Here is a 22244-nt window from a genome sequence, read left to right on the forward strand (position 1 = left end):
GACGCCTGGCTGCCAGAATCATATTATAGACTTCGGGAGGGAGACCATAAACCATCAACTGCCGCTGCTCAATCTCCACACATGAAACCGCAGAGTTGACAGGTTTGGGTGGAGAACCTTCCCCTGCTGCTGCAACAGAAGACCCTTCCGAAGGGGCAACCTGATTGGAGGATTGATGCTCATTTTGAGAAGCTCTGGATACCAGACTCTTGCCCAATCCAGAGCCACTAGGATTACTTGAGCCCGGTCGTTCTTGATTTTCTAGTGAACTCTGGGTAGAAGTGGTATGGGCGAAAAGGCGTACAAGAGGCCTGAACTCCACTTGAGTCAAAATGTGTTGCCTAGCAATAGCCAACTTGGAAACTCCAACTGCTGACATTGCGCGTTCTATTCGGAGGCTAACAGATCTAACCAAGGCTTTCCCCACTGCTGAAAGAGTCCTTGTGCCACCTCCGAATGGAGACACCATTTGTGATCCGCTAAGCATTGCTGGCTGAGTTCGTCCACTCTGGCGTTCAGAGAACCTGGCGGGTGTTGAACCACCAGCGTTATGCCCTGCTGTTCCAGCCACATCCAGAGAAGAATAGCCTCTTGACAAAGGGTCCACGACCCCACACAAACCTGCTTGTTGCAGTACCACATTGCGGTAGTGTTGTCCGTAAACACCTGCACTATCATCCCTTTCACAACAGGAAGAAATGGCTTTAATGCTAGCCGGATCGCGCGAAGCTCCAACAAGTTTATATGAAGACCGGATTCCGCCGGAAACCATTAACCTTTGATCTCCGCCTCTCCCAGATGGCCGCCCCATCCCAGGAGTGACGCATCTGTCACTATCGTGAGATCTGGTTGGGGAATGGTGTCTAGTCTGCCTTTAACCCAAACGCAGTTCACTAACCACCACTGCAGGTCTTTCGCAGTTCCCTCCGACATCTGAACCATGTTGGTAAGATTTCCCTAATGCTGTGCCTATTGGAACTTCAGGTCCCAACGCAGAGCCTTCATATGCCATCTGGCATGTTTGACTAATAGGATGCAGGAAGCCATGAGTCCCAACAGCCTCAGAGTCTGTCTCATCGAAATCCAGAATAAAGGCTGAAACATCAGAATCATAACCTGAATATCTTGGACTCGCTGCTCAGTAGGATAGGCCCAAAACTTCACTGTGTCCAGAACAGCCCCAATGAAAGGGAGCTTCTGAGAGGGAGTCAGGTGTGACTTCGGCACATTTATAGTGAACCCCAGCGAATGCAGGAGGTCCACCATAGTCTGAAGGTGGGTGACGAGGGTCTGGGGCGTTGGGCCTTCAACAGCCAGTCGTCCAGGTAGGGGAAGGCTGAAATCTCTAACCTGCGCAGATGAGCTGCCACCACTGCCATCGCTTTGGTGAACATCCGAGGGGCACTGGTGAGACCGAAGGGGAGCACAGTAAACTGAAAGTGCTTCTGGCCTACCTTGAAACGCAAGTAACGCCTGTGGGTGGGCAGGATCGGGATGTGAAAATACTCACCATCCAGTCTCCTTGATCTAAGGCAGACAAGACCTGAGCAAGATTGAGCATCTTGAATTTCTCCTTTTTGAGGAAAAGATTGACGTCCCTTAAATCCAAGATAGGGCGAAGACCCTTGTTCTTCTTTGGAATCAGAAAGTAGCGGGAATAACAACCACTGTCTACTTCTGACATCGGGACCCTTTCTATGGCTCCCTTGGCAAAGAGAGCTGTAACTTCCTTGTGGAGTAAGCTCAAATGATCCTCCATCAGCCGTTCTTTTACTGGAGGGATGGAAAGACTGGAAGGGAAGGGAAGGGAATAGCCCTTCTGTATGAGCTGCAAGACCCATTTGTCCAATGTTATGGACCGCCAGTGAGGGAGAGGAAATTGAATCCTCCCTCCAACTGGGCGGACATGGTCTTGCAGAACCATACTAGGAGGGCTTGGGCGTTGTGGAAGAAGGGGGCTGGGTGGTGGCCAACCTCTGGCTAGACCCTCTGGGGCTGAAGGTACCACAACCTCGTCCTCACATGGGATGCTGTGAAGCTGGAGGACGGTGGCTAACCTGTGGTTGGCATGGTACCACGACCCTCCCGAAGTCTCAAAAGGGGTGATAAACAGACTGCTGACGAGACGGCGCTGGCAGTCCCAAAGATCTGGCCATAGCTCAAGAATCCGTGAACCTCTCAAGCACAGAGTGTACCTTCTCACCAAAGAGGCGTGAGCCATCAAAAGGCATGTCCATCAAGTTCGACTGGACAACCCCCAAAAAGCCAGTGGTACATAGTCAGGTGTGGCAACGGAGGGCCACAGTCGAACTGTCCCAGCCACACCTGATGGTAAACTTGGCTGCATCTCTCCCATCCTTGACAGCTTGGGTGAGTGTCCCGTACACCCTCCAGGACCTGGGGCAGCACTTGTGCCACCGTATCCCATTAAGTATGGGGAAAAACGGCCCAATAGGCAAGAGGTTCAAAATATGTTACTGGGGAGCAATATTAGGGGAAAAGCGCTCACACTAATATCCTGGCAAAATTAAGAAATGACAACATAGATTTACACACAATGGTGCTCCCGGCCTCGGAGGAATCTCCCCTACCCCCAAAAAACTGTGAAAACAGATATACAAAGTAAATGATGGAGTCCTAGGCACTCAATAGTGTGTCAGTTTTGTATAGAAAAAATCCTGGCGGACTATGCAGATAAATTAAATGCTTAATAGGACATTCACTGGAATTCCGAAAATAGACACAATCCAATATGCATCATGTTGATTGTTGAATCCATCCTTTATTGTAACACTGAAACAGCCAACACGTGTTTCGTCATAGGAGTGGGTACTCCCCGTGACTTTCTCAAGGCTGGAAAAATAACAAAACATATAATATATAGATATGTAACAGAAGAAAATACAATGCATTCATTACATACATTATGTTATTAAAATTAATTCACATGCCTAAAGAACATATCAAACCCAAGGGCAATTATCAACCCTGCATTGTTGTACAATCAAAATCTAAGCAGAGAATGCTAATAAATGTATTAAAGAACAAATAATTACTTTATAAATCACTACCGTCACAGCCCCGTATGACGAACGAGAAGGGAAAAGGCCAAGGCACCACCCACACATATCCAATTACTACTACACTAATATACTTCAATTGAAAACATAATATATGAGATCAAAGCTCAGCCGAAATACCCACAAGTGTACAAACAGTCCACAAATCACCAGTGATCCTTAACCCAGCATGGTAAAATACCAAAGTGCACAGATGCATAGCAAAAGTCACACCACGTGTTTATAAAGTCGTCACATAGTTCCATGCTGTCATACCTCGATCGATATTAGTGCATGTATAGTCAGTACTTCTAGCTTCTTAAGAATAATGCCATGAATGCACTCTGTAGATAGAACGTATAATGAGTATAAGGTCTATAGAGTAGCCGAGAGCTATCACCGTCAGGTGCTCCACCCAACCCTGATACAAAACACCTACCCGCATTATGGCCGTCTAGCCATAGCTTGCACAAACAAATCGAGGGATATCCACAACGCCTCTAATGGTAAACATAGTACAAAAACGCCAGTTAGCAAAATACTGTGTTCCAAAACGCTCATTAAAACAAAAGTATTAACAACTTAGTAAACAGTACATTACGGTCTCTTACCTAGTTCCAATGTAGGAACACGATAAAAGGACTGGAGCCGAGAGTAACAGTTCCAATCCTGCCAAGTTCAGAGAAACCCGTCTACATAGTGTTACCTCCTTTTAAATTCACCCATTGACCGGCGCGCGTAACATTCAAACGCGCCACTGCTCAAAATAACCTGGCAACCCGCGGGCGCCATCTTGAAGGGAGAAGGACCATCTCTAATTAATCCCATACTGAAATATGCCTGTCTAATACTATCTAAAATGAATCTTAATCAATCGGCAACTCGCGGGCGCAATATCAAGTAGGAGAAAAATCAGCAATAATTGTTCCCCTGCTATTAGGTGAATAATAAATTTGCGGCAACTATAGTGACACATACGTTAGTCACGAAGGAGAAACATAATCGAAATAATATCAGGGTCATAAGAGTAGAGCACCGCTAATACACCTAGAGAAAGATAATCACTAACAAAACCTTACCACTCATATTGAAAAAATCTGCCAATAGGCGATAATCTGCTATTAGAGAAACAAAATTTACATATATCCCATAATAATGATGTGTCTATATGTAAGATCAAGAATTTCAAAGCAACACTTGTGCCTTGGCCCCTGTCTCACAAGTCAGACTGGGTAGCGACAAATCAGTTAAAGTGAAGGCAATCAATGTCCATCGAAAAGACCATAGGAACTGAATAATGATTAGGTACCAACGAATGGAGAAGGCTATATAATCAGGAGAAATTACATAAGAATAATATAGTTGTATCACAGTACAAGTGCAATGCATACTATCTGAAGAGTAGAATGACTGTCTTTACAAAATTCATACATAAATACAAAACAATAATGTGATACCAATAGTTACGTAACCATGTAACATCAGTCCAAAAAATATTCCATTTCGTAGTTAGAATTGAGCCCCATTTCTACTGCTCTAAGTTTGAGAATCCATTGGCATTCCCTCTTCCTTAATTGTAATTCCCTATTTCCGCCTCTTGGATTAGCATATACTGTCTCAAAGCCAAAAAATTCAAAGGTCCACTTGTCCATCTGACTAGGGCAGTGACTCATGTGTGTAACAATGGGATAACGCTCATCCCGATGTGTGAGAGCTCTATAGTGCTCACTAATTCTGATTCTGAGGGGTCTGATGGTACTGCCTATGTAATATAAACCACACTTGCAGACTATCATGTATATAATAAAACAACTATCACACGTGATGTGGGAGGTGATAGAAAATGTATCCCCCATCAAACTGTCAAAATTAGAAAAGCCAGATCTGCTAAGTTTGCACATCCCACACCGGCCACATTTGAAAAACCCTTTACTACGGGTCGTAAGCCAATTATCCTGTGGGGATATCTTAGGGTAACTTGGACACAGTATATTCTTTAAAGTTCTACCCCTACGAAAGGTAAAATTTGGAAAATTAGAAATCTGGTCCTTAAGGGTTGTGTCTGCTTTTAGTATATGCCAATGCTTGTTCATACATTTCCGTAAGGCCATTGAGGCAGGAGTGTAATCCACTACACACCTAATGTGTTTGTCTGATGTTTTGTTTTTGTGTTTTAGGGTATCAGTCCTGGATACACATCTAATTTTTCTACATGCTTTCTCCAGAACCCCAACAGGATACCCCCGTGATTCAAATCTAGCTGACATATCATGAACATTTTTAATGAAGTCTGCTTCCACACTACAGTTTCTTCTAGCACGTATCATTTCCCCATAGGGAATAGACAAGATTTGATGTCGAGGATGTGCACTACTAGCGTGTAAAATTGAATTGCACGCTGTACTTTTCCTATGTAGGCGACTCTCAATTTTATCCTGACGAATGAACAGTTCCACATCAGGAAATGTAATTTTAGTGTTGCTATATTCCCAGGTGAACCGTATGTTAAAATGGTTGGAGTTCAAAAATTCAACAAACTCATTCAATAGGTTAGTGTCACCAGTCCAAATCATAAGACAGTCGTCGATGTAACGACCCCAGAACAGTATATGCGAGTTTCATGTATGTGCTTCCGGACCCCATATCAGTTTGTGTTCAAGAAACCCCATAAATAGGTTTGCATATGCTGGGGAGAAGCGAGATCCCATGGCTACACCCCTCTTTTGACGAAACCATTTGTTTTGAAAAAGAAAAAAGTTATTGTCTAGTATCAGTCTAATCATGTCTAGCACCATAGTGGTGTGTCCATATAGACTGGCCGATTGGCTGTATAAAAAGTGTCGTAAAGCAGTCATCCCTAAATCATGATCAATGCTGGTATAAAGTGAGGTAACATCTAACGTCACAAATGTCATGCCCTGCTCCCAAGTAATATCGCTAAGTATACCAAGAATATGTTTGGTATCCTTAGTGTATGAGGGGAGATTGTTAACAAAGGGCTGTAAGAATATATCAACATACTCAGACAACCTCTCCGTCGGGCCCCCCATTCCAGATACAATAGGTCTGCCAGGAGGTGAGCAAGCATCTTTGTGAATTTTGGGTAACGTATATAGACAGGGAAATCGCGGTCTAAAAACCTGCAAATATAAGTACTCATCTTCCCTCAGTAGCCGTTGGTCAAAGCAAGATTTTAAAAACTTATTGACCTTATTAGAAAGAGCTGGTATAGGGTTGTGCTGAATTCGCTCATAACAGGCTTGATCCTCCAATTGTCTGGATATCTCTAAATTGTAATCATGGGTGTTCATAATTACAATATTACCGCCCTTATCAGCTTCCCTAATGGTAATGTCTGTACAGGCCTGTAAGCTTTTAAGGCACTCCAGTTCACTCGGAGTCAGATTGTTATGCTGCTTTCGATAGTGAGCCTTATTTTTGCTCTCAGCCTTTAAAATATCCTGCCACACCAGTTTGAAAAAGGTATCCACGCTATTGCCCCCACTGAGAGCAGGTGTCCATCTCGATTTCGATTTCAGGCCACTAGCTCTAGTCTCTGGCACCACATCCAAATCTTCCAAGATCTTAGTAACTGCCGTAGGATCCTGTTCATAATCAGTAATGGATAGCAATATCGCTGTATCCTGTATATCCCGAATGGAAAGAGAGTGATAATCTTTATTAACAGCAGAAAGGATGTCCCTGTCCGAAATGTTGCTACAAGTACTGAAGAACTTCTTAAGTTTGAGTCTCCTCACATATTTAAAGAAGTTAATTTTGATTTTTTGAAAATCCCCGGAACTAACCGGGCAGAAACCCAATCCCTTAGTAAGTAATGTATTAGCATGTTTGGAAAGTTCAAAATTGGATAAATTAACAATGGTAATAGATCCACTGTTATCATCACTTATTTTCGCCTGTTCCAAGATCTTGTTTGAACCCCTACTTTGGTTTCTTTTTGTCCCCCCTCTCTTGCTTCTCCTTGTTTTGCGAGGTCTTCTATACGTCTGTTTGTTTCTCTCTGTCCTTCCCTGATTCTCTGTACTTCGGCTAAAAAAGAAGAATTTGCTCCCTGTTTATTAGGAGCATCCTGATCTGAAATGCTCGACTGAGCTTTGATCTCATATATTATGTTTTCAATTGAAGTATATTAGTGTAGTAGTAATTGGATATGTGTGGGTGGTGCCTTGGCCTTTTCCCTTCTCGTTCGTCATACGGGGCTGTGACGGTAGTGATTTATAAAGTAATTATTTGTTCTTTAATACATTTATTAGCATTCTCTGCTTAGATTTTGATTGTACAACAATGCAGGGTTGATAATTGCCCTTGGGTTTGATATGTTCTTTAGGCATGTGAATTAATTTTAATAACATAATGTATGTAATGAATGCATTGTATTTTCTTCTGTTACATATCTATATATTATATGTTTTGTTATTTTTCCAGCCTTGAGAAAGTCACGGGGAGTACCCACTCCTATGACGAAACACGTGTTGGCTGTTTCAGTGTTACAATAAAGGATGGATTCAACAATCAACATGATGCATATTGGATTGTGTCTATTTTCGGATTTCCAGTGAATGTCCTATTAAGCATTTAATTTATCTGCATAGTCCGCCAGGATTTTTTCTATACGAAACTGACACACTATTGAGTGCCTAGGTCTCCATCATTTACAATAGGCAAGAGGTGTTTACCGACCTCAATGCCAGGCTGGAGGAAGAAAACAACTTCTTTCCAAGTTGGTCCAGCCTCTTGGATTCCCTATCTGGGGGAGCGGAAGGGAAGGCACCACGGGAAGTAGAAGCTTGGGCCACCAAGCTCTCCGGGGTGGGGTGTTGGGTGAGGAAACTAGGGTCAGATGGAGATGATCTATGGCGGCGGCCAATTGCCCTATTCACACGAGCCCCTGTGCTGGGTTTGGCCCACGTTCCCAGAAGGAGATCTGTGAGGGCTTCATTGAAGGGTAACATCGGCTTCGATGTAGCAACCCCGGGCTGAAGCACCTCTGTCAGGCGATTAGTCCTGACTGGCACCGTAGGCAACTCTAGGTCCAAGACCTCAGTAGCCACAGTGGGAGGAGAAAGCATGCCAGTATATGGAGAAGTATCCAGTCCACTGACTTCTCCTGGATCCTCATACCAGTCCTCATGCTCCAATCCATATTCCAAAGGGTCCTCAAACCCCTCCCACTCCTCACTTCTGCCTGGCTGTTCCAAATAAGCCTCAGGCAATTATCTAGGCCTAATCGGCACAGTCCAAGTCGGATTCGGCATCGTACGACGACGTTCCGGCTCCATAACATCCGGAATGAGGATGGGACTACCACCATCAGTGGACGCTGGTGTTGGAGGGAGCGTCGGCATCGGGCCCGGCGCTGGGGGAGGTCGACTGTGAGAACCCGGCGCAGGTCCGGATATACTATTGGATCCTGGGGTCCCCAATGGTGCCAAAACTGCCGACATCGTATCCTATGGGGCCCCTGCTGACCCTGCAGGGCCTGAAGACCCACCCGAGGGTGCATCCTGCTAAAAAACAAGGCACATAGCCTCGTAAAATTCCCTAATTTGAGCAGGGGTCGCTCTGGTCCCTGGATAGGGGGAAGACACGGAGTTGACGTTCACTGGATGCCTCGTCGGCAGACGTGCGTGGTGAAGTCGAAGTCCACTTGGACTTCTTCTTCTTTTTGTGCCTCTTATCTGAATGCCCTGATGACCTCCAATGCGAGCAAGATGACTTGGTGCACCTGGAGCGGTGCAGCGACCTCCTCCTAGAGAGGGACCGTGATCTCCTCGGAGTCGCGCCAACCGAAGATGACTGCCGGGCCGCTAGAAGTTTGAGAAAGATCTCTCTCAAGGCCTTCGGAGCCATGGCCCGACAGTCGGAGCACGGCTTTCCATAGTGGTCCTTCTTGAGGCACTAGAGACAAACTTAGTGCGCATCAGTGACTGAAATTGCACGATGACATGCGCCACACGGTTTGAATCCAGTCTTCCTTGAAGTCATTCGCACAGACAATCGAAAAAGTCTTCAACAAAATGTGGAAAAAAGGGTAGCTCTATCTGGACCTGCGCTTAACCGGTGCGGAAGAAAAATAACTTAGGTGCACCGGGGTGGTGCCTATATAGAAGACCGTGAACGTCACAGATGGCTCCAATGACGCTGACGACGCCATGCGGAGCCGGACGATACACGCAGAGCCGGACGACACACACAGGTCCGAACAACACCACCCGACGGCACGCGCCTGGTACTGCTCAGGAGAAAATAATCTGAATTTGAAGCTGACACCAGGGAATTCTAAGGTAAGGAATCTGCAGCTAGAAATCTCTATCAGATATATACGACAATACCACTTGATTTCTGCATATCTGAAGAGTTCTCAGGACTGCACTGATTCCACATTCCAATTGGAAACTTCACCCATGATGCTTTTTGAAAATCTAGCAGTATCAGCTGTGCAGCCACTGAGCAAACCATCTTGCACTACCTGAGGAAGGCGGAAGCTGAAACGTTGTGGTAGAAATATATTTTTGTTCTTTGGTGAGATCATCTGTTTGAGTCACTTCTTTCTTGGATATTACATTTTCTTGTGACTCCTTCCATCCTTTGGGGTCCAGATTTTTGCCCTGGCTGGCTGTTGTTTTCTTGTGATCCTTCATCTTCCTATATATATATATATATATATATATATATATATATATATATATATATATATATATATATATATATATATATATATATATATATATATATATATGCATACATATATATATATATATTTGTAAATATATTTAATAAGTTGTCTAAAATAATATATTTAAAAAGTACAGCCAGGTCCCTAAAGATCAATTATTGCATATTCAAGTAGAACTGACTTATGTAAGTCAATTGCAGCAGCACAGGCATCCACTTCCTTGCTTGAAAGGTCATATGCAGAGGAGTGACTGCTGATCAGAGCATGCCTCAGGAGACACTATTAGAAGAGCATGTGCAAAATAGAGACAACTCAGTAGGGCGTGCCCTGAAAATATTTCGGTGAGTGCAGCGCCCACATGGGAGAAATAGTGAGACACCACTAATCATCGCTGTGCACGTTCCTAATTGACTGGACTTACCTGCAACACCTTACATTGCAGCACAAAGTATTTCCAAAAGTATGGCCAGAAGGAAACCGTGTACAGGGCTACTTTGTTAGAGTCAACTGTGGGCAGGCAAAATGTTGTCACTCATGATGCGTCATAAGCCAAATACCCAATCCCTGCCATGTGAAACTGTTAAAATAGCCAATGGCAGACGGGCTGTCCCATTGCACACTCTATGTATGCTGTGATTTGGGATGATCTGTAATGTGAATGGCACAGTAGGAAAGCATACATATAGGGGATGGGTTTTTGCCCCATTTTGTATAGATGTTCTCTGTATACATATATAAATTACAATGGTTTGGCAATAAATTGGGCAATCACCACTACACACCAAATGAAAAGGAATCATTATCGGGCTTCTCCTTTGTCCTCTTTAAACTGACCAGAATACATTACCATGAAGGACCAAGAAAAAACAGACTTGGATCCAGACTCTAAGGTGAAGGAAGTACAGCTGGAAGGTAGATTTGCCAGTTTTCCCTGATTATTTTCTAAGAGAGCACGTTTGATCTTTCATCAACTAATCAACAGCCCAGCATGAGTGCAGGTCTCTTCAAACAATTACATTTTCCTGTCCAAACTCTCCATTGATCCAGCAGTAATGGACCCAATCCTACTCGAATAGTGAGATATAATTTTAGGCAAATCTTCAGTCACAAAAGTTACATTATGAAAAACATTCATCCTTCCACTTCTAAGTCTTTATCCTATGGATGATGCAATCAGAATTTTCCTAAGAACTGACAGTTGTCCTACCGTTGTTTAACTTGGTTGGTAGGTTCTGCCATGACAGCTAAAGATACTGTTCTAGAGGAGAAGATGGACTAAGATCTTACACTGCTTAGAATTTTACACTAAGGACAGATGCCAAGACAAAATATACACCAAAGCCTTCTATGAAGCTCTGTGAACAATTCTCAACAGTGTTGAAGGAGGGAAAGGACTTTGCAGATCTTCTTAAAAGATGGATATTCAAACTCACAGTTTGCTAGATGTATTGTTTAATGGCTAGGATTTGCAGCTCTTGTAACAGGATCATCAGTGGTGGCCTGCATCTTAAAATGAAGACTCATATAGACAACCAACAGTAAAGGACAAGCAAACAGGGCAGTGGGACAAACAACAGTAACTTAAATGAGTACCCCAAAAGGACTTGTGGGGACATGTGGACTGTTGTAGCTTTTGTTTCTGCATTCTGCTTGCCGGCTACTTCCCGACTAGGTAGTAAAAGAAAATACAAAAAAAGTCAGTCTTACCAACTCTGGGTTCAACTGTCTTGTTGGCACCTTCATCCATAAACACAAATCGTCCACCGCCAAAATCTCTGGCATAGTCTGAGAGGTATAGTAAAGATGTGTAATCAAATGAGCCATAGGTGACCTGCAAACAAAATGAAAGCGTAAAATTATGCCTAATAGATTAGAATTCTTGAAAGATGAAGTTGTCAGTTAAATCATCATGCAGGTCTGTTATTCACACTTTTCGTAAAATGCAATACTTTCTCTCTGAACAGCAGGGGCTTACTCAGAATTAAGAAGAGGGATGTTAAAGACAAAGTCGTACAAGAAATAACTCTATTCGCAACTCACTCGTTGTAGAGCAAATAAGGGGATTTGTATTAGTAGGTCATAAATTGTGATCATAAATGCAGTGTTTTTGTGTTTCGTTTTCTCCTATTGCTACAATTCCTAATGTATGTTACAAGTAATTACATTAATATTGACCTACGTTTTTGACTATATGGAACACTCTAAACTTGTCAGTGCTTTGATCAGCAGTTTTTTAAGGCGTGTATTTTAAACCTGGGGCCTTCTCTGCCTTGCCCACAATATTGCCCTTGGGGACAAACGTCTCCATTCACTTCTTTTATCAAATCAATTGCAACAGTAATGATGCAGAAACGTTTTTAGACGTGGAAAATGGGCTCTGGCCTAGGGCCCCATCCTTTCAGGCAGCCTCCTGATAGAGCCTGCTCAGTTCTGCAGAGAGTATTGCCCTGACGACATTGAATAATTCTTCAATAGATTGTTTAAATACCGTTTCCTTTCATTTATTTCAATGTGGGTGATGTGTGAGTCTATTACAGATAGTTTGCAGAGAAATGTGTTTATGTTTCATGCAACATTAATAAAAAACCTCTTTTCAGATCATAACATATGAGAAATGGGAGAGTGAAACATAGATTATTTGGTAGTAATATTAGTGAGCTGCTGCTCTGTTGCATTATTGAAAAACACACTTCACAATCTCTGGCTATTATAGGTAAACACATTTAGACAAGTGTGCCTGTGCACTGCCAGTGACCTCCCCAAATACGACATGAAAAAGCTGAAATCGGGTGATATATTCAAAACTGTTTGGAACAGGGTCCCCCACATGCATTTGGCCCTTGGCACCCAAATTCCTTAAGCTGTCCCTGGAATGATGACGGCAAAACCCATTTGAAGAGCACATCGCTGGTACTGCAGGCTTCGTATTCTGTTAGTTGATCATTGCATAGGGGCTTTATTTCCAGGTTGTCGCCTGCACCAATTCACTGAATATTGGGCGAAGTCTTCAGAAGGAGTGGGCACGCAGTGCTGAATAAAAAAAACGTAATGGCACTACGCAATTAAACGTTTCTCAATTTATTGACTTTGGAATGAATTAAGACTTTTTTTTAGATTTGACTAAATTCAGGTTTGGCCAGAAGATTAGTTCATCTGTCAGCATAGAAAGCTTAGCTCGCCGATCCAACTTGCCTGAATTTTTAATACCTTCAGTAAACAAGTAACAAAAAAAAATAAACAAAACAATGGCTCCTTATATGAAGTGAATGCCTACCTAGACATTCATTACCAAATGGAGAACATTTTCAACATATGCCTGTGTGGTGGATGTTCCAGAGTCCTAAATTTAGGTTCAGTGACAGAAATATAACAGGGGAGTGGCCTAGCAAAATGCAATGAACTCCCACAAACCCGTAGATCTGTGAGCATTCGGAAACATTTTGCAAGTAGTTTTCCATAAAACTAGTCTTGTGAAACAAAGGAGCAAAAGTGTTTTTCAGAGTGAAAGACAGTAGGGCGTGCGCAGAGAGAAAAGATTCCTGGCATGGAAAAGCAAGCAGCTCTTAGTAGTCATGACTACAGATCTACCTTTTTCACCTATGGCTAACAAGGTCCCTAGTTTTAAACAATGTGATGTCTGTGATAATTATGTGCATTATTTTTTCAACTATTGTGAACACTGGAACAAACACACAGTGAAGACTGGTTGTGATCATCTTCCGTGTGCCTGCTGTAAGGGTTACACTTATCTGATCACGCTCACATTTTTAGTTTAAATGTTGAGTACTGTTTACAGGATGGCTGCCACCAAAAGGAAAACAAGCATTTGCAATGCAATGCAATGGGTTTCGCATTTGCTCGAGTTAGAACTATTAGCGTTGTAAACTTCTAACTGGACTCTTCTTGCCACAAACTAAAAATGAAAAGTAACACAATTTCAAATAAGGGAGCCGATTTAAAGTGCCATGCCATGTGCGTGAAGGAGACTAATCAGAACAAGAAAACCGGTCTGGTTTCGCCTTTGCATAGTAACAAAAAAAACAAGCGCAATCGTGCTGTGTAAAACCTTGAATTATGCAAGGAGTGCATGGATAAACAATAGAAGCAAACTGGTAGTCATGCAAAGTGTTCGATTACTGCCCAGCGAGATCACACTGCATACGAAATAAAAAAAATAGTAGTCCAGAAACCATACGGAAAACATGGTGCCTTATATGTTAAATTAAATTGAATTTAATTAAATCAAGGGAATTTTAAAAGGCAAGCCCACAAACCAATGAAAGTGACGTGCATGAGATGGGTGTGGTTAAAAGCCCACCGAGAGATTACAACAGGGGCCAGAGCGCTTGCTTACTATGAGGGCAGCCCATCCCCACATCTTGCTTTCAGCTTCCTTTATCTCTAGGTCTCACCTGAAGTGACTAAACAAGGTTTCTACCCAGGGATAATAGCTTGCCTGGTATAATGTCAACACTAAACCTCGCAGTGTATTCACAGAGTAGGGCAAGGTCCACATTCTGTAGAATCTCCTGTGAAGAGGAAACGGTCCCAACCTAATTAACTGAACGTTAACATGTTCAGATGCATTGGCACTGGGCTAATGCCAAACTGTAAAGGACCAGAACATTAACTAGAACTTTAACTGGCGTGCCGCAGAAGATGCAGCATAGGGTAAAAGGCCAGAAAATAAACACCACTTCTCACTGGTACAGGAGTCTTTGTTTGCAGTATCTTTCTCCATCATAGACAGAACCTTGCAGATCAAGATAGTTGTGTGGGGGATAGGGAAGTGGCAAGGACGGGTGGTGGAAGTATCAGCAACAATGGAAGGGGCTACCCAGATTCAATCATCTTACGAACTAACTGGATAGAACAAATCTTCCTCTACCACAGAAGGGACCCCCAACACCTTTCACTTTTGCCGAAGAGTAGTGCTATTGGGAGATGATCATTCTAAGAAGGTTTTGCATTGTGGGAATCAAAGACAAACATCTCTGCTGCATCTGTTGCCCACCCCTACTGGCAGCCCTTCCCTTAAGTGGGGAGGCTAATGGAGCGAATGTTTTTACTATGTTGTGTGATGGGTCCTAGAGAACTATATCTTCTGTAGCCCATGATCCTGTGATATTGTTAGAACATCTTCTTTGCAGTGGAATCAAGCAAGCCCAATGGGTGGCTCTGCTTGAAACATTAGAGGAAGCTACCTGTTTATTTATGAACAGCTTTTAGCTTTCTAAAATCCAGCACACTGCCAGGTCAGGACATCTTCCAAGAAGCCTGAATCACTCTTCAAAGAAAGACACTTGGTGATAACATCAATGCCCATTCACCTGGATATAGAGACAACCATGACCAAGCTTAAGTGCAAAATGACTGCTTAAATGGATCAATGGCATCCACAAGTTTCATACTGATGTGTGAGGGTAAAGCTCACAGCAATGCTTAATTTGTAAAACAATACGGGCCGGAGCCCAAAGTTTTAGTTTTCAGTTGTACAAATACTGGGGTAGCCAAATACCAAGGCTGTGTAGTCTTAAACAACTCTTATCTCTTTAATACATCCTCAGACACTCACCTTCTTTTTATTTATTTTTTGTAGGTTCTTTTTCACCTTGCTTTCTCCCTGTGTCATTGTTCTTCCGTCTTTCTTCTCTATCTTTCCCTCTTTTGTGTTTTTCTCTCTCTTGTTCTGGGGTCAAAGTCTGATGGAGATAAATAAGTGCCACTCACCAAAAATAAGTGCCGGTGGGTCCCACAGCCAGCCATTGGCTCAAATTCAGCACTGCCTGGGGGGGGCAGAGATGGATATATGGAAGAAGCTTTGACCAAGATTTGAGGCTAAAGCCTCCATTGTGGTCAAAGCAAGCAGCGAAGCTAGCAGTTTCCAATGGACTACTACAGTTTGCAAACATCTATATCATAGCAACTCTACAGACCTCCACATAACCTACAAAGAGTTGATTGTCCACTCAGAAATCTTTGGTATGATTGTGGTAAAAGGCCAATGCTCTTTTTGGATCCAGGGGATGGAGTCTCTCCTCCTCATGAGAGGGATGTGGGGGTGCGTAACAAGTAGGCAAGGTGATTGAATGGCCTACATAAAAGCGTGCCACCACTTTGGGAAGGAAGGAAGCCTCAGTACGAAGCACCACTTTGTCAGCATGGACAGATAGAAATAGTGGCTTTGAAGAGAAAGCCTGGAGCTCACTCACTGTGCAAGCAGAGATGACTGCAATTAAGAAGGCAGTTTTAAGAGTCAAGAGCTGCAGGAGACAGTTGTGGAGCAGCATGAAAGGAACACATGAGATATGTGAGGACCAAGTTTAAATTCCACTGGGGCATTATGAACAGGATAGGAGGTAGTCTTTTAAGAAACCTCCCAAGGGACATTCGAACAGAGAAGGTTGGTTTGGCAGTTTTAAAAAGGCAGAGATGGCAGACAAATAACCATTGAGGGTGCCTGCTGGGCAAGAGACAGAATGAAAAGGACAACCCTCGAGATGCAGAAAGGGGATCAACAGATTTGTTGATACACCATGCCACATATTTTTGCCAATGACAGGCGTATACAGTTTTGGTGGAGTGACACCTGGCTGCTAAGATAACATCACAGACTTCAGGAGGAGGGTCGAAAGCTGTCAACTTCCGCTGCTCAATCTCCACACAAGGAGACGGAGACTGGACAGGTTCAGGTGAAGGACTGTCCCCTGCTGCTGGGATACCATACTCTGTGTTCCCAGTCCAGAGCTACCAGGATTACTTGGGCCCGGTCGTGCCTGATCTTCTTCAGAACTCTGGGCCAAAGTGGTATTGTCAGGAAGGCCTAAAGGAGGCCTGAGCTCCACTCGAGACGAAAAGCGTTGCCGACTGTGTACCGCCTTGGAAACTCTAACGTGGAAACAGCTGACATTGTGTGTTCTCTGCAGAGGCGAACAGATCTAACCAAGTCTCTCCCCACTGCTGAAAGAAACCTTGCACAATGTCCAGATGGAGACGCCATTCGTGATCGACTATATAATGATGGCTGAGATCGTCTGCTTTGGTGTTCAGAGAGCCCACCAGGGAAATGCAGTGGCGTTCCAGCCATGTCCAGAGGTGAAGAGCCTCTTGACAGAGGGTCCACGACCCAACTCTGTCCTGCTTGTTGCAGTACTACATGGTGGTGGTGTTGTCAGTGAACACCTGCACCACTTTCCCTTTGAGAAAGGGAAGGAATACTTTCAATGCAAGTCGGATCACCCGGACCTCCAAAACTTTGATGTGGAGCACAGACTCCGTCAGAGACCAGAGGTCCCTGATCTCCGCCTCTCCCATGTGGCAGCCCCATTCCAGGAGTGACGTATCTGTCACTACTGTGAGATCTGGTTTGGAAAGGGAGAGAGATCTGCCACTGACCCAATCTGGATTCGATAGCCACCACTGCAGATCTAGTGCAGCCCCCTCTGAGATCTGGACTATATCGGAGCGGTTCCCCCAATGCTGTGCCCACTGGAACTTCAGGTCCCACTGCAGAGCCCGCATATGCCATCTGGCATGTTCATCCAGCAGGATGAGGAGGCCATGAGGCCCAGCAGCCTCAGACTCATTCTCTCCAAATCCAGGATAGAGGTTGAAACATCTGAATCATAGCCTGAATATCCTGGACTCGCTTTTCGGGAGGATAAGCCAGAAATTGCACTGTGTCCAAAACAGCTATGATGAAAGGGAGCATCTGAGAGGGAGTCCAGTGTGACTTACGCACATTTATAGTGGACCCCAGTGAATGCAGGAGGTTTGCCGTATTCTGGAGATGGGAGACGACAGCCTGCGGCAAATTCGCCTTCAACAGCCAGTCATCAAGCTAGGGGAAGACTGAAACCCCTAACCTATGCAGATGAGCTGCAACCACTACCATCACCTTCGTGAACACCCAAAGGGCACTGGTAAGACTGAAGGGGAGCACGGTGAACTGACAATGCTTGTGACCTACCACGAATCGCAAGCAATGTTTGTGGGCCAGAAGGGAGGGAATGTGGAAATAGGCGTCCTGCAAGTCCAACGCTACCATCCAGTCTCCAGGGCAGACAGGACCTGAGCTAGAGTGAGCATTTTGAACTTCTCCTTCTTGAAGAAAAGATTGAGCGATCGAAGATAGGGCAAAGGGCCTTTTCCTTTGTGGGAACCAGAAAGTAGCGGGAATAACAACCACAACCTACTTCTGGCACAGGGACCCTTCTCTATGGCTCCCTTTGCCAAGAGAGGCATCACTTCCTCACGGAGAAGCGCCAAATGATCCTCCGACAGATGATCTTAAGATGGTGGCATGGCCGGAGGGGTAATCTCAAAGAGGAGGGAGTAGCCCCTTTGGACAATTTGCAACACCGACATGTCCGTGGTGATATATTCCCAGTGGGGGTGGTGATGCGGATCCTGACGCCAACTACTCCAGGATGTTCCAACAGGCTAGGAAGGCTTAGAGGAGGTGGAGGGGCAGGGGTGGATTGGGTGGACCACTGGTTCCATGATCCACGTGAATGTAGGATCCCATATCCACTGCCGTGCAGAGACTGAAGCATGTGCAGGTCGGTGGCCGGGTGGAAATGGACGGGGCTGGGTGCCCCATCTGTTGACACGAAAGGGACGAAAAGCAGACTGTGGGGGGTGAGGGGCAGCTGCGAGGCCAACGGACCGAGCCGTAGCCTGGGAGTCCTTAAAACGCTCAAGCGTTGAGTCCGCTTTGTCTCCGAAGAGGAGGATGCCATCAAAGGGCATGTCCATTAGAGATTGTTGGACATCCCCTGAAAAGCTAGATGTCCTCAAATGATGAACCCAGTCCATGTCAGGGTCAAGCTGGTATTCTAAAGGGTCCAGCGACCCTTTTACACTCTCCCCATATCAATACCCATAGGAATAAGGGTCAGGATCTTCCCTGGGCCCAGTAGAGTCCATGGAAAATGGAATCTGCATGAAGCGACGCTGTTCTGGCTCCAGGTCGTCTGGGATGAGTATAGGATCGATGTCAGTTGTGGGCCCAACCAACGTCTGTGCCGACGCCGGGGAAGGTCGCGTTGGCACGACGGGCATCAGTACGGATCTGAGAGTAGATCCCGAGGTGCCCTCTAGAGCTGAGGCCAAAGCTGCCGGCATGAACCAGAGGGGGCCCTCACCAACCCTCCTGGGCCCAAAGGTGGCAAGGGTGGGCCAGTCTGACCAAAGATGAGGCACATGGCCTCAAAGAACTCTTTCAACTGGGCAGAAGAGGCTCCGGCTCCTGGAAAGTCAGGGTGGCATGGATCCGACCCAGGCTCTGAAGACAGAGGCCTAGAGATTTGATGCTTCTCCCACATCACATCGTCCAAGCGACGGGACGAACTTGAAGAATGTTCGTCCTTCTTCGACTTCTTTGTCTTGTGACCCAAGTGTCCTGAGGACTGGGAATGGGTCGAGAAGGAATGGTGATGACCCCGCGAGCGGTCTTGTGACCTTTCTCTCGAACGAGTGATGCGGAGTCGAGCGCCGGGCCACCATAAGCTTTAGGGACCGCTCCCTTAAAGTCTTAGGGTTTATGGCCGACACTTGGAGGAGGACTTCCGGTCGTGGTCGCACTCCAGACACCAAAGACAGACGAGATGTGGACCTGTCATCAACATCCTTTGGTGACTGGATTTTCAGCGTTTAAAACAGGTCTTCTGGGATATCCCTCAAAGCATCCAAAACTCATCAAAAAGAAGTCCACAAAAGTGTCACAGTCAGTCAAACAATGACTAGGGGTACCTCTTTCTCCGGATCTGCACGTAGGCTGACGCGAAAAGAAAAGAATTGACATCAGTACGCCGGGGTGTGCCCTATATACAACCGTGACCTCATCACGGGACCAGGACGCCAACAACATATGCAGAGTGGACCAACACCACCTGCCAGCTCACCGGGGCACTGCTTGCGGAAAAGTCTCTGAATCCAGTCTGACACCTGGGGGAAATTATAAGGTAAGGAATATGCAACTAGAAATCTCTATCAGATACAAGTCTAACTCCACATTTATTTGCCTTATGCTAAGAGGTGTTTGCCAGGACAATCCTAGAGTATGCTGAATAAGCAGGTCTACTTAGGGCATGAGCCATCTGTCTAACAATCTGAAATGAAAGGAGAAAGAAAGATAGGGCCCTGGTATCAATCCCAGATAGATATACATCTACACATTATTTGATTTGTAGAGGCATGTCACACATTACAACTAATTGAGATTAAAGCAATTTTCATTCAATATCTGTTTCTCCCTACTTATCCAAGCTGTTCAAAATACTTAAATTTCTCCAATACGAGAATCTGTCGAACAGAACAAACTGCTGTACTCCCAACAAGCATACTTCTGCCCAGATCGTAATACAGAACTTGCAGTGGCCACAGTCCTCGATGACATACAAAAAACGTTCTTCCTCCTTGACCTCTCGTCAGCATTTTATACAATAGGCCGTAATATCATGATATCTGGATGAGCCAATATTTCAATTAGAGGACACCATTAGCATAGCTAGATTATTTTTTTCACAACCACCAACAAATGGGCTATTATGAGCTGTTTTTATCCTCACCTAAAAATAACCCAGACCTCAATCTTTCCTGTCTTCTTTTTTATATCTATATGTGCCCAAGGATCAATATATTGAATCATTTGGGAACAAACCTTTTCATGTATGCAGACAACACCCAACTGATTTTAGGTCTGTCACCTGATACCCATCCAATCAAAGAAACAGAAACCTCACTGGCAGACAGCCTTGAGGTCAAGTGATTGTGGATGCCCATGTATAATCTAAAACTTAATTCAATCAAAACCAAAACTGCTATTAACATCTTCCAAAATTAAATCAGATGACTTACACTGTAATAGGCTTTCCCATGCTTCTTTTACCACTATTAGAAATGTAGGTATTCACATCAACTCTAATTTAGGTCTTCCCAACCAAATGGCAAATGTAAACAAAATGTATTTCTATAAACAACTTGCTTCACCCGGCCACTTCTTGAGAAAGCTCTCAGAGAATCGGTAGTGAACACTTTAATTCAGTCTAGGATATATAATGGCTAATCAATCCTGTTAACTGTGCCTAAGAAACTTATTTCATGACTTCAGTTAGTCCAAAATACAGCTATGCAGCTGCTCTGCAGTCTAGGACAAAAATAGCACAGTTACTCTGTCACAAACGTGAGGAATATCCTGTCCACCATATTACAATTCCATAATATTCTGTGGAAATCGTAATACTGCAGATGAGATATCCATCACATTTGTGTTGGAGTAACTCATCCCCCAAATTCTAAATATGGCCCCTAAGTCCTGTATGCATCATACTCGATTACTACTATGTACTGCAGTATTATTGTTTACACATATTGCCATGAATTTAACAATGTTTTAATAAGTGAACATGTATGTGGTTTCTTTGTGGTTTGGAGCTTCTAGTACCTTTGAACATACTTTCTAAATTCACATACTCAAAGCATAATCTGCCTTTGAACAATGCAAGGGGGAATGAGATTTTAGGAGAATAAAATGGCTAGTATTGTATTTATGAATATCTTCTCATGGAAATTCTGCACTTCTCAGGTCAGGGAGAAGATCCTGTCACCTGCTCATTAGATATGTCTTTACTGAACTAGCAAGTTTCTGTCACAAAGTTAAGCTTCACTGACTTACATTGAGAAAAAGTTTGTGTGTATACATATATAGATATATGTATATATATATATATATATATACATATATATATATATATATAAATAATTCTATGCATTTTAGGTATTATGCTAAAACTGCCCCTTTCTAGCGAGGGCCCTGGTCAGTTAAAATGACATTTGTCTTTGATGTAGCTGTGTCAAAGCCCAGCTCACCTGAGTTCTTGTTCAGTTCTGATGGAGGTTGAAGACAATCCGACCCCACCCTGAAACTGCTTGTTCCAGCACACTAGTTTTTAAAACAGTGCACTAAGAACAGAAGCTCAAGGGAAGGGGGGAAGTGGATAAAATAAAAAAAAGAGAGACAACACAGTTCTTGCGTTTCCACTGTTGAAGTGCTGCACAAATCTGCGGCCCTTTCTGACTTCTGTAGAAACTGGTGCCTAATGAAACATAAACAAAGAACAGATAAGTGCAACCTATTCCTAAATGGGTTGCTGACTATCCCTTTATTTATTAGAAATTCTCTTCTAAAAGTACCTCTTGGATCCTGGTCTCTAGTTTCCAGGTTTGGAATGTGTTACTGCTCTGGGATGTGTTTTCTATTACTGTAAAACTTTTTTCCCATATTTCCAGAATCTTTTATAAAACAAATACTGTACTTTTACATCAAAATACAGCATGTAATTTGTGCAAGTCCTTGATTTACTGTTTGCCTTGCTGTTAATGGTTTCCACTGTTCGATTCTTAAAAGTTCCATGAGAAAAAACAATCTTTGCTTCACAAAGTTCTGCAAAATATTCTTGTAACAAAGAGTTTGAATCACAATGTTC

At 43.9% G+C, this 22244-nt stretch overlaps 1 protein-coding gene across 1 annotated transcript in view; it reads right to left on the reverse strand.

Annotated features, from left to right (window-relative positions):
* Positions 1-22244, reverse strand: part of OGFOD3 (2-oxoglutarate and iron dependent oxygenase domain containing 3) — a 1107281-nt gene that overhangs the window by 194110 nt on the left and 890927 nt on the right. Inside the window, exon 8 of the mRNA XM_069200289.1 lies at positions 11464-11587. Within this exon, the coding sequence (XP_069056390.1) occupies positions 11464-11587 (124 nt within the window). The remainder of the gene's footprint in view (positions 1-11463; positions 11588-22244) is intronic.

Source organism: Pleurodeles waltl, chromosome 7 (assembly GCF_031143425.1).
Source record: "Pleurodeles waltl isolate 20211129_DDA chromosome 7, aPleWal1.hap1.20221129, whole genome shotgun sequence".
NCBI lineage: Eukaryota > Metazoa > Chordata > Amphibia > Caudata > Salamandridae > Pleurodeles > Pleurodeles waltl.